The sequence below is a fragment of the Piliocolobus tephrosceles genome, chromosome 2 (genome assembly GCF_002776525.5).
Source record: "Piliocolobus tephrosceles isolate RC106 chromosome 2, ASM277652v3, whole genome shotgun sequence".
Taxonomy (NCBI): Eukaryota; Metazoa; Chordata; class Mammalia; order Primates; family Cercopithecidae; genus Piliocolobus; species Piliocolobus tephrosceles.
The window spans coordinates 50833790-50847007 of NC_045435.1; the positions used below are offsets into that span (position 1 = coordinate 50833790).

Consider the following 13218-nt stretch of genomic DNA (forward strand, 5'->3'; position numbering starts at 1 on the left):
AAACAGTAGTGCTTATTTATAGGTGCTGTGAAAAATAGTTTCTGTTTTCTTATTTATAATTTTCTTTATGTTTAAATTTTTACTGTTTAAATAATTAATTTTTTTTTTTTTTTTTTTTTTTTTTTTGAGACAGAGTCTCACTTTGTTGCCCAGGCTGGAGTGCAGTGGTGCGATCTGGGCTCACTGCAACCTTCACTTCCTGGGCTCAAGTGATTCTCATTCCTCAGCCTCCTGAGTAGCTGGGACTATAGGTGCGTGCCTACACGCCAGGCTGATGTTTGTATGATAGACATGAGGTTTTGCCATGTTGGCCAGGCTGGTCTCAAAATGACCTCAACTGATCTGCCCACCTCGGCCTCCCAAAGTGCTGGCATTACAGGTGTGAGCCACCATGCCCGGCCTTTATTTATTTTTGAGACAGAGACTCACTTTGTTGCCCAGGCTGGAATGTAGTGTCGTAACCTCGGCTCACTGCGAACTCTGCCTCCTGGGCTCAAGTGATCCTCCCACCTCAGCCTCCCGAGTAGCTGGGACTGCAGGCACGCACCACCACACCCAGCTAATTTTTGTATTTTTTGTAGAGATGGGGTTTTGCCATGTTGCCCAGGCTGATCTTGAACTCCTGGGCTTAAGTGACCCATTCACCTCAGCCTCCCAAAGTGCTGGGATTATAGGTGTGAGCCACCATGCCCAGCCAAAAAAATGTTTTTATATATATATTTTTTTTTCAGTTGAGACAGGGTATCGCTATGTTGCCCAAGCTAGTCTCAAACTACTTGGCTCAAGCAATCCTCTTGCCTCGGCATCAAAGTTCTGGGATTACAGGTACGAACCACCATAGCTGGTCAATTTTCTTTATTATTTCTTTTAATTTTATTTATTTATTTATTTTTTGAGATGGAGTTTCGCTCTTGTTGCCCAGGCTGGAATGCAATGGCACGATTTCGGCTCACCACAACCTCCGCCTCCCAGGTTCAAGCGATTCTTCTGCCTCGGCCTCCCTAGTATCTAGGATTACAGATGCCCGCCACCACGCCCAGGTAATTTTGTACTTTCAGTAGAGACGGGGTTTCTCCATGTTGGTCAGGCTGGTCTCAAACTCCTGACCTCAGGTGATCCGCCCGCCTCAGCCTCCCAAAGTGCTGTGATTACAGGCATGAGCCACTGCGCGCAGCTAATTTTCTTTATTTTTTAACACTGGTTCCAGAATGAACAGATACTCAATTTTCTTTATTTCTTAAAATACCCTACAATATAAGGCACAAGTGTTTCGGATGAAAAATAATTTTTTTTAAAAAAAGCACACACATGGCCGGGCACAATGGCTCACACCTATAATCCCAGCATTTTGGGAGGTTGAGGCAGGAGGATCACTTGAGCCCACCAGCCTGGTCAACATAGCAAGACCCCATCTCTAAAAAAAAAAAGAAGAAGAAGAAGAAGCAAAAAATGAACTGGGTGCACACCGATAGTCCCAGCTTCTCAGAGGCTGAGGTGGGAGGATCACAAGCCCAGGAGTTCAAAGCTGCAGTGATCTACGATCATTCCAAGGCCATTCTAGCCTAGGCAATAGAGCAAGACTGCATCTCTTAAAAAAGAAAAAAAAAGCCAGGCACGGTGGCTCACACCTGTAATCCAGAGTGGAGACCAGAGTGGAAAGACCACTTGAGGAGGTCAGGAGTTTGAGACCATCCTGGCCAACATGGCAAAACCCCGTCTCTACTAAAAATACAAAAATTAGCTGGGCGTGGTGGTGCATGCCGATAATCCCAGCTACTCAGGAGGTTAAGGCTCTAGAGTCACCTGAACCTGGTAGGCAGAGGTTGCAGTGAGCTGAGATCACGCCACTGCACTCCAGCCTGGGAGACAGAGCAAGACTCTGTCTCAAAAAAAAAAAAAAAAAAAAAAACAAAGAAAGAAAAAAAAAGGAGAGAAGCAGATTTATTCCCATGTGGAAGGAAGGAGTTGGAGTAAGCCAAGGTTCCTTTATAATTCTAATCTAGACATAGAATTGCTACACAGGAGAAGAATGGACTCTGGAGCCAAACCAGGTAGATCCAAATCCTGGCTCTGCCGCTCATTAGCTGTGTGACCTTGGATGAGACATTTAACCCCTCTGTGCCTCAATTTACCCATCTGTAAAATAATGTGATAATAGCAGCTACATTTATAGGGTTCTTGTAAGGACTAAATGACATGCCTGGCACACAGGAAGCACTATATAAAGGTTAGCTATCATCATTACTAAACAAAGGATTTTCCAAAGGGGAGGCTTACCTAAGACAAATCTGCAGCTCTGCCTGGAAGAATCTTTCAATTGATCCTGGACTTGAACAGGCTGTCTGTGGAGAAAGAAATCAGAGCATGAAGATCCCGCCCGACCCCTGCAGCTTCCACCCCAACTAGAAACCAAGAAGCGCTCACCTCTCTGAGCTTCTTGAAGACGAATGGCGTCCCGTGCCTGTGCCCTCTGTAGACGTCAGCAAAGGTCCCTTGGCTGATTTTGTGGTTTTGACTGAAGTCATCAGTTGCCTGGACCACATCTGCCTCACTCCAGAAAAGGCTGTCTCCAGCCAAGCTCAAAAGTTTTTCCTGCTTAGGAATGGAGGTGCTGAAGTCCTGGACACCCAGAGAGAAGAGATGGAGATTACTATGGAGTCTTGTTTTCTCTGCTACCTCAAGGGACCTTGGAACAACAGAGCTGAAGGAGTGAGGGGATCATCTTATCCAACGGAAACTGTAAAAAGGACATGGAGAGACCCAAGGTCAAATCCCAGCTCCATCTGTATCTTGCTCTGTGACCTTAGGTGAGCTACTTAACCTCTCTGAGCCTCAATTTTTTCCATCAGCAAAAATGAAGGTAACAATAGTACTCTGAAGAGTAATTTTGAAGACTAAGATGTGAATATTCCTGGCACATGGTTGATGTTTCCTTTATTTCAGTTTACAAAAGTGAGCACTGAGGAAATAAAACCGCTGAAGTGAGGTCACACAGCTGGTCAGTGGCCAAGCTCAGCACTCTTGGTCCAATACACAGCATGGATAATGGGGTTCCAGACTCCTGGGAAGTAGGATACAGGTTCCTATAACCAAACCAGGGGTGTCCAATTTCTGGCTTGCCTAGACCATGCTGGAAGAAGAAGAATTGTCTTGGGCCACACATAAAATACACCAATACTAATGATAGCTGATGAGCTTTAAAAAAAATTGCAAAAAGAAACTCATAATGTTTTAAGAAACTTTACAAATTTGTGTTGGGCCACATTCAAAGCCATCCTGGGCTGCACCCGACCCGTGGGCAAGCAAGACAAGCCTGCTCTAAACAGAATTCCAGAGACTGCATGTGTACATAAGCCTATAAAGAGAAGTTCTGCTTCCCTTTTTAATAACTTCTCTCTTTAAAACAGATGTACGGAAATTTTTAAAAAAATTTTTTTTTTGAGACAGAGGCTTGCACTGTCGCTCAGGCTGGAGTGCAGTGGTGCAATCTTGGCTCACTGCAAGCTCCGCCTCCGGGGTTCAAGCCATTCTCCTGCCTCAGCCTCCCGAGTAGCTAGGACTACAGGTACCCACCACCACGTCCGACTAATTTCTTCTATTTTTTTTAGTAGAGATGGGGTTTCACCATGTTAGCTAGGATGGTCTCCATCTCCTTATCTCGTGATCCACCCGACTCTACCTCCCAAAGTGCTGGGATTACAGGCACGAGGCACCGTGCCCGGCCTAAATTTAAATTTTTTAAAGTTGCATATGCTCTTAACAGTTTTTGAAAATTAGTATCCATAACCCCATTATCCATTTAACTGCTATTAAAGTTGGTGTATTTCCAGCCTATTAGATATATTAGGATTTATTTAACAAAACTGGTATCATGCCACACACATAGTTTTGATTTCTTTTTGAGACAGGGTCTCACTTTGACACCAAGGCTGGAGTGCAGTGGCATGATGTCAGCTCACCACAGCCTCAACCTCCCAGGCTCGAGGAATCCTTTCATCTCAGTGTCCCCAAGTAGCTGGGACTACAGGTGTGTGCCACCACGCCTGGCTAATTTTTTAACTTTTTGTAGAGTCCAGGCACAGTGGTTCACGCTTGTAATCTCACCATTGTGGGAGGCGAAGGCAGGCGGATCATCTGAGGCCAGGAGTTCAAGACCAGCCTGGGCAACATGGTGAAACCCTGTTCTCTATTAAAAATACAAAAATTAGCCAGGCGTGGTGGCACACGCCTATAATCCCAGATACTCGGGAGGCTGAAGCAGGAGAATCGCTTAAACTGGGGAACCAGAGGTTTCAGTGAGCCGAGATAGCCTAGGCAACAGAGGGTGACTCTGTCTCAAAAAAACTTTTTGGCCAGGCACAGTGGCTCATGCCTGTAATCCCAGCACTTTGGGATGCTGAGGTGGGCGAATCACATGAGGCCAGGAGTTCAAGACCAGCCTGGCCAACATGGCAAAACCCTGTCTCCACTAAAATTACCAAAAAATTAGCCAAACGTGCTGGCATGTGCATGTAATCCCAGCTACTTGGGAGGCTGAGGCAGGAGAATAGCTTGAACCTGAGAGGCAGAGATTGCAGTGACCAAGATCGTGCCACTGCACTCCAGCTTAGGTGACAAAGCAAGACTCCTCAAAAAAACAAAAAAAAACTTTACTTTGTAGAGACAGGATCTCACACTGTTGCCCAGGTTGGTCTCAAACTCCTGGGCTCAAGTGATCCTCCCATCCCAACCTCCCAAACCTCCCAAAGTGTTGGGATTATCCTTCATAGAAGACTGATCTATTTATTAATTTAGAGATGGGGCCTCCCTATGTTGCCTAGGCTGGTCTCCAACTCCTTGGCTCAAGCGATCCTCCCACCTCAGCCTCCCGAGTAGCCAGGACTACAGGCATGTGACACCACACCTGGGACATGAAAGAGCTTCATTAACCACACTCATGCAAAGCTGGCTTCTCCCCCAGGCACTGGATGCAAAGGGTCTCAGACTCACAATACTTTTAGGGGTCATCAAAACATTTTATTTTCAAATCAGAAGAAAATAAATGAACTTTTAGAGTCAAAGAAATGTCCTCATTTTTAATCCAGCTTGGATTTTATTTATCTTCATACCAATATGGTCATAATTTTTTTTTTTTCTTTTGAGACAGGGTCTCACTCTGTCACCCAGGGTGGAGTGTGGTGGGAGGATCATGGCTCACTGCAACTTCTGCCTCCTGGGCTGAAGCCATCCTCCTGCCTCAGCCTCCCAAGTAGCTGGGACTACAGGTCAAAAATAAAATAAAATAATAGCTAGGTGTGGTGGCTCACATCTGTAATCCAAGCACTTTGGGAGGCTGAGGCGGGTGGATCACCTGAGGTCAGGAGTTCGAGACCAGCCTGGCCAACATGGTAAGACCCCTTCTCTACTAAAAATACAATTTTTTAGTAGAGAAATCTACTAAAATTAGCTGAGTGTGGTGACATGCACCTGTAATCCCAGCTACTTGGGAGGCTGAGGCAGGAGAATCACTTGAACCCGGGAAGTGGAGGTTGCAGTGACCTGAGATCACGCCACCACACTCCAGCCTGGGCGGCACAGTGAGACTCTGTCTCAAAAATAATAATAAATTAAAAAACAAGAAGTGTACTCACTGAAGTGCCCTCCCTCCCTCTCTCCACTATTATTGACCTCCTCTACTTACAGTCTTAGAAGCTAGGGGTAATTCGATGGCAATTTCCCTTCTCCTCCCCACCCTTAAATTGGTCTTAAGGGGTAGAGAAATTGCATTTTAGAGAGGGAACTACATACTGGGAGACATGGCTTGGGGGCTGCAGCTGAGGGGTGGATTTACCTTTGAATCAGAAGAAGTGGGGAGGTTGGTTCTCAAGGAATGAGGAGCATCTTCTTCAGGAGGCTGGAGAAAGGCCTGTTGGTGGGCTCTGGCTGGAGAGGACCCTGGAAAGGAGGGATTGCGCGGGTCAGGATGCAGCCTGGGGGAGGAAGACAGGAGGGATCCTGGTCTAGTCCTCCAACCATGCCAGTCTCCTGTTCACTCCCCAAACACTTGTTGCTGCCACTTCCTGACACCCACCATGTGCCGGCCAACACACTCCTCAAGCATCACCTCAGGATAAGCCTCTGACTCCCCTACGACCTGGGGCCTATTTATCATCCCAGTTGACAAGTGGAGACACGAAGGCACCGGAGGTAGATGCAGTGCTCAGGACCACCCAGCCTGTAGACGGTAGAGCCTAAACTCAGACAGAAATCCGTTTGACTTCTAGGCCCTGGACTATCTCACCTCCTACTCAAAGAGCAGAAAAAGACACAGAGGTGAACTAGCTACCGAGCCTGGCTTCCAGAAACCTCCACCGTGGCAGGGATGCAATAACCGTCCTCCGAGGATACATCCCACGGGAAAGCGAGGTCAGAGGGAGGAGAGACCATAACAGGCTGGGAGATGAGGAAGATTCACAGAGGAAGGGGCACCTGACCTGGGCTTGAAAGATGGAGAAACGTTTTCAATAAGCAGATATGGGGCAGTGGAACCAGCCCATGCAGAGGTGGGCCAGTAGAAGGCCCCAGGGCTGTAGTAAGTTAATATCTAGGTACACGAATTAGCAAACATCATGCCAGGCACTGTTCTAAATACTTCACGTCTGTAATCCCAGCACTTTGGAAGGCTGAGGCAGGAGGATTGCTTCAGCCCAGGAGTTTGAGATCAGCTTGGGCAACATGACAAGATCCTGTTTCTGCAAAAGATTTGTTTTTCTTTTTTCTTTTTTTTTTTTTTGAGACGGAGTCTCACTCTGTCGCCCAGGCTGGAGTGCAGTGGTGTGATCTCGGCTCACTGCAAGCTCCGCCTCCCAGGTTCATGCCATTCTCCTGCCTCAGCCTCCCAAGTAGATGGGACTACAGGTGCCCACCACCACGCCCGGCTAATTTTTTGTATTTTTAGTGGAGACGGGGTTTCACTGTGTTAGCCAGGATGGTCTCAATCTCCTGACCTTGTGATCCACCCGTCTCGGCCTCCCAAAGTGCTGGGATTACAGGCTTGAGCCACTGTGCCTGGCCCTACAAAAAAATGTTTTTAAATAGCCAGATATGGTGGCGTACACCTGTGGTCCCTGCTACTTGGGAGGCTGAGGATCACTTGTGCCCAAGAGGTCAAGGCTATAGTGAGCCATGATCACAACACTGCACTCCAGCCTAGGAAACAGAATGAGACCCTGTCTCAAAAAAAAAAAAAAATCCTTTCAGTGCATTAACTCATCCAATCCTCATGCCAATCAGGAGATAAGGTACCACTGCACCATTTTCATTGCCTCTTTGCAGATGGTGAAATGAGGCATGGAGAGGTTAAGTAACTTTTCCAAGTGCACACAGTCAGTGGTTCCAGCGTCTATGATCTTTTTTTTTTTTTTTTTAACAGAATCTCACTCTGTTGCCCAGGCTGGAGTGCAGTAGCACTATCTCAGCTCACTGCAACCTCCACCTCCTGGGTTCAAGTGATTCTCCTGCCTCAGCCTCCCAAGTAGCTGGGACTACAGGCATGTGCCATGATGCCGGCTAATTTTTGTATTTTTATTAGAGACAGGGTTTCACCATGTTGGCCAGGCTGGTCTTGAACTCCTAACCTCAAGTGATCCACTTGCCTCGGCCTCTCAAAGTGCTGGGATTATAGGTGTGAGCCACCACGTTCGGCTGCGCCTGTGCCCTTAATCCCTTAGTGAGTGAACAAGATTCACAAGACAGAAGGTTTGATAAGTAGTTTAGGGTCACTTAAACATGAGGTTAAAGAGGGTGAAATTTCTTCACTAGGCCCCACGTGAAGATTAATCTGAAGACTAATGAGGCCATCTGGTCGGGGGGTCTCCTGGGTGAGCAGAGGCACAGACTGGGGGTGAGGTGAGCCATGGTGGCTCGTCCGCACAGAAGCAGGACTCGGCCAGAGGCCAGAGACTTCAAACATCATCATCTGGAAATACCCAGGGAGCCCCATGGCAAGGACAGCTTCTGAGTAACTGGGGACCTGACCCTTCCAAAGGAACCTGGGCTTGACTCCAAGATTACTGGATAAATCTACCTGCTTCAGGTATTTGTGGCTTACAACATCAGGAAAGGAGTGATTCATCTGGAACTTTGGCTATTAAAAAATCTATTTTGGGCTGGGCACGGTGCCTCAGGCTTGTAATCCCAGCACTTTGGGAGGCCAAGGCAGGTGGATCACCTGAGGTTAGGAGTTCAAGACCAGCCTGGCCAACATGGTGAAATCCCATCTCTACAAAAATATAAAAATTAGCCTGGCATGATGGCAGGTGCCTGTAATCCCAGCTACTTGGGAGGCTAAGGCAGGAGAATTGCTTGAACCAGGGAGGCAGAGGTTGCCATGAGCCGAGATGTGCCATTGCACTCCAGCCTGGGCGACAGAGCGAGACTCCATCTCAAAAAAAAAAAATTATTTTGGCCGGGCACAGTGGCTCACACCTGTAATCCCAGTGCTTTGGGAGGCTGAGGCAGGTGGATCACCTGAGGTCAGGAGTTCGAGACCAGTCTGGCCAACATGGTAAAACCCTGTCTCTACTAAAAATACAAAAATTAGCCGGGCATGGTGGCGCATGCCTGTATTCCCAGCTACTCGGGAGGCTGAGGCACAAGAATCGCTTAAACCTGGGAGGCAGAGGTTGCAGTGAGCCGAGATCATACCACTGCACTCTAGCCTGGGCAACAGAGCGAGACTTGGTCTCAAAAAACAAAAATTTATTTCACGAGACTGAACATAAAATCAGCCTGGTTAAACAATTAACCCACACAGATAGCTGATAAAATGAAATCACCTGAGAAAAGGTCTGGAGCCTGTCAAGGGGTTGCCCTCAGCCTCATTCCTGGGATCTTCGCCCTGCTGCTGTGTGAGTCTAGCAGCCAGGAGAGTGCGAGCTGGAGATCCCCAGCTGCTGGGAGCTTGGCTGTCTGCGGGCCTGGCTGTGACTGGCTCCAGTCAGTCCCTGCATCTGCATCCCGACCATGCTTCCCAGGGGCTGTTCCCCAGGCACTGTGTGCAGAGGGTACACTAGGCAGACAGGACTGTGATGGCCAACGGACACCCTGGAGAGTCTGCCTTAGACTGAATGCAGGACAGCAAGTGCTCACCCAGCCTTCCTCGGAAATGGCACACTGTGGTCCCAAGGCTCTCCCAGCCTTGCCCGGCTCCCTCTCCATTTTCTTGCAAGTATTTGTTCGAATGAAATCCTATCTTGTTGATGAAATCCTATCCTGTCTTGATGTCTGCCTCTCACCAAGGACCTGGACTAATGCATGCCTCTGCTGGCCAGCACAGGGCCCCTGTCTTGCAGAAAGACTACTCTGTGATGGCCACCTCCACCCTTGCCCTGCCTTCTCTTGGCCTCAGCTCAGTACCCTTGGCCCGCATCCCTCAGACTGCAGTTATGTTCATCCAGTCTCCAAGTTTTTGGCCATGTCTGTGCCACCTCACTATGAGTCACTTGACGGTTTTCTTTCAACCAACTTTAACTCCAGTGTTATGTATTCAGCCTTGTGTTAAACAGTAATATCCATGACGTCCCTAGTTCTTCTACACATGATCTATATTTGTGCTAATACCCAGGTTCTGTGCACCACGGCGGGTGTGGGCCCCACACTCTGGGAACCACTGCTCCAGACTAACTTGAATTCCATCCTGCTGCCATGCCTGGCCACAGGGCAGGGCTCTCACTGCACACAGGGTCCTTCTGTGCCCAGTGAGTCTGAGGTCAGAGCTTGCCTCACACAAGTCATGAGTTTCCTATCTGACTTAATGCCTGGGGTTTGCTCAGGAGGCTCCCCCAGGCCTCTCAGTTTGGGGGAATCCCTGAGGCCTGCTCCTGCAACATCTGAGGGATACTAATTGGGTTTATTTATCCCTGTGGTCTTGGGGAAAATGAATGGACTCTGGTCTGGAAAATCAGACAGGACCCAGCAGCCATTACTCTCCATCTCTCCCTACCCAGCCCTCCCCTCCTCTGGGATCTAATCTGATGGGCTCCTCATGCCTGGGGTAGTTATCTGTGGTAAGTGAAACTCACAACCACAATCTTTAAAGGCCCCCATTTTATGTCCAAGGGCAGAGAGAGGAGAATGAGAAGGAATTCTCCTGCCATCAAGGATATGAAAATCTCCCTGGATTCAATACAAAGTCATCAGAAGTCGGCCATGGGTGGATCATTACTGAAGCCAGCTGATGGGCACATGGAGGGTCATTATGCTCTTGGCTTTTGTATGTTTGTAATTTTTTCATATAAAAATGTTTTAAAATAATGGCTAAGGGAGGGGAGGGAGATGGGGCAGGAGAGTAGATGAACAAGATGGGATACTTGTTGGGTGATGGTGATGGATGGGGCTTGGGGCGTCTACATAATCTTGTTTCCAAGAGTGAGGTACAGCTCATCTGAGGCCAGATCAAGTGCAGGACTTAGCTAAAAAACAAACCATTTCCTATGGAAATCCTTCCAGAAGCTTTCTTTTTATTTTCTTTTTTGTTCTGTTTTGTTTGTTTTTATTTTTGAGACGGAGTCTCTCTCTGTCACCCAGACTGGAGTGCAATGGCATGATCTCGGCTCACTGCAACCTCCGCCTCCCAGGGTCAAGAGATTCTCCTACCTCAGCCTCCCGAGTAGCTGGGATTACAGGCGCCTGAGACTATGCCCAGCTAATTTGTATATTTTTAGTAGAGATGGGGTTTTGCCGTGTTGGCCAGGCTGGTCTCAAACTCCTGACCTCAGGTGATCCGCCTGCCTTGGCCTTTTTGTTGCTTTTCTACTGAGGCTAATATGCCTGCTTTCTCAAGCAAAAGGCACCACCTCTGGTCCTGCCAAGCTATGTCGTTGCAGGTCCAAGAAGCGGCACTGTATCTGACATAGGGTCTTCTATGTCCTGCCCTGATGCTGGCAGCGGGTCTACCCCCAGCTGCCCCATCTCCTTTATTAGTATCAGACAGAATTCGGCTCAAGCACTGGCTCCAGCACTACTCAAGATCTGACCTCAGATGAACCGTGCCTCACTTCTCTGAGCTTTCTCAAATGTGAAAAGAGTAATAATGGTCTGTTCCTTGTCCAGGTAAAAAGAGCTGATGTTTATAAAGCACAAAGGTCAGGCTGTGACACATGCAGTACTTGGTATTTTACCAACGCTGGTGAAACTGTGTGTAAAGTAAGTAAACAGATTCTGACTGATAGCCAGTGGCCTCTCCTACAGCTAAGGCTTTGTGACAGTTATTTCAGCTGCTCAAAACCCTTTTATCTGAACTCTAGCTTCAAGACTCCTTTGCTGAGGTGCTCATAGCCTGTCCATGGCTCCTCTGCTCACATATTTTCCTCCTCGGCCAGGCGCGGTGGCTAATGCCTGTAATCCCAGCACTTTGGGAGGCCAAGGCAGGTGGTCAAGAGATCAAGACCATCCTGGTCAACATGGTGAAACCCCGTCTCTACTAAAAATACAAAAAATGGCCGGGCACGGTGGCTCAAGCCTGTAATCCCAGCACTTTGGGAGGCCGAGACGGGCGGATCACGAGGTCAGGAGATCAAGACCATCCTGGCTAACACGGTGAAACCCCGTCTCTACTAAAAAATACAAAACAAAACTAGCCGGGCCAGGTGGCGGGCGCCTGTAGTCCCAGCTACTCAAGAGGCTGAGGCAGGAGAATGGCGTAAACCCGGGAGGCAGAGCTTGCAGTAAGCTGAGATCTGGCCACTGCACTCCAGCCTGGGCAACAGAGCGAGACTCCATCTCAAAAAAAAAAAAAATACAAAAATACAAAAAATTAGCTGGGCATGGTGGTGCACAGCTGTAGTGCCAGCTACTCAGGAGGCTGAGGCAGGAGCACCACTTGAACCCAGGAGGCAGAGGTTGCAGTGAGCGGAGACTGCGCCACTGCACTCCAGCCTGGCGACAGAGTGAAACTCCGTCTCAAAAAACAAAACAAACAAACATATTTTCCTCCTCCATGTCTCTTCCCACTTCCTTCTCACCTACTGCAAGGGCGAGCCAGGGTATCACAGAGGTCAAGATGTGGGCTCAGTATCCGTCACTCCTACCAAAATCCTTCAAAATAATTGATCAGTTTGAACTCTGGGGCTCAGTGGAACCTTGGGGTTTTCCCAAAAGACACTCTTTGGGTGATTTGATGAAATGAATGATTTCTTATTTTCAATTTAGGCAAAGATAGACAATCAACTTCCTGTCTCTGCCTGCAGATTGTAGTTATCATCTTGACCTGTCTGGGCACATTTGCTCCAAGTACCATCAAGAAAGCAAATAGGGACTGGGTGCAGTGGCTCACGCCTGTAATCCCAGCACTTTGGGAGGCCAAGGCGGGCAGATTGCTTGAGCCCATGAGTTCAAGACCAGCCTGTGCAACACAGCGAAACCCCATCTTTACAAAAAATACAAAAATTAATCAGACGTGGTGGTGCGGGCCTATAGTCCCAGCTACTCAGGAGGCTGAGGCAGGAGGATCACTTGAACCCGGGAGGCAAAGGTTGCAATAAGCCGAGATTGTGCCACTGCACTCTAGCCTGGGTGACAGAGATTCCATCCCCCCGCCAAAAAAAGAAAGAAAGTAAATAGGGCCCTGTGCAGTGGCTCATGCCTGTAATCCCAACACTTTGGGAGGCCAAGGTGGGAGAATCACTTGATCCCAGGAGTTCGAGACCAGCCCGGGCAACATAATGAGACCCCGCCTTTACAAAAATTAAAAATTAGCCAGCTGTGGTGATGTACATCTGTAGTCCCAGCTACTTGAGAGGCTGAGGTGGGAGGATTGCTTCAGCCAGGGGAGTTGAGGCTGAGGTGAGCTATGACTGTGCCACTGTGATCTAGCCTGGGCAACAAAGCAAGGCCTATTTCAAAAAAAAAAAGGAAAGAAAGCAAACAGCAAAGGCTGACAGAGACATGTGATATTTATTTTATTTTTATTTTTATTTTTATGTTTATTTTGAGACAGAGTCTCACTCTGTTGCACAGGCTGGAGTACAATGGCATGATCGCAGCTCACTGCAACCTCCGCCTCCTGGGTTTGAATGATCCTCCTGCCTCAGCCTCCCAAGTAGCTGGGACTACAGGTGCGTGCCACCACATCCGGCTAATTTTTTGTATTTTTAATAGAGATGGGGTTTCACCGTGTTTGCCAGGATGGTCTTGATCTCCTGACCTTGTGATCCACCCGCCTCGGCCTCCCAAAGTGCT

The 13218-nt window shown here is 48.1% G+C and overlaps 1 protein-coding gene across 3 annotated transcripts in view; it reads right to left on the minus strand.

The window, feature by feature from the left end:
- Positions 1 to 13218, minus strand: part of IRAK2 (interleukin 1 receptor associated kinase 2) — a 67609-nt gene that overhangs the window by 28225 nt on the left and 26166 nt on the right. For all 3 annotated transcript variants that reach the window (XM_031935175.1, XM_031935174.1, XM_031935173.1), the window contains 3 exons: positions 5831 to 5934; positions 2425 to 2619; positions 2278 to 2342 (listed from right to left, as the gene is read on the minus strand). In XM_031935175.1, the coding sequence (XP_031791035.1) occupies positions 2278 to 2342; positions 2425 to 2619; positions 5831 to 5934 (364 nt within the window). The remainder of the gene's footprint in view (positions 1 to 2277; positions 2343 to 2424; positions 2620 to 5830; positions 5935 to 13218) is intronic.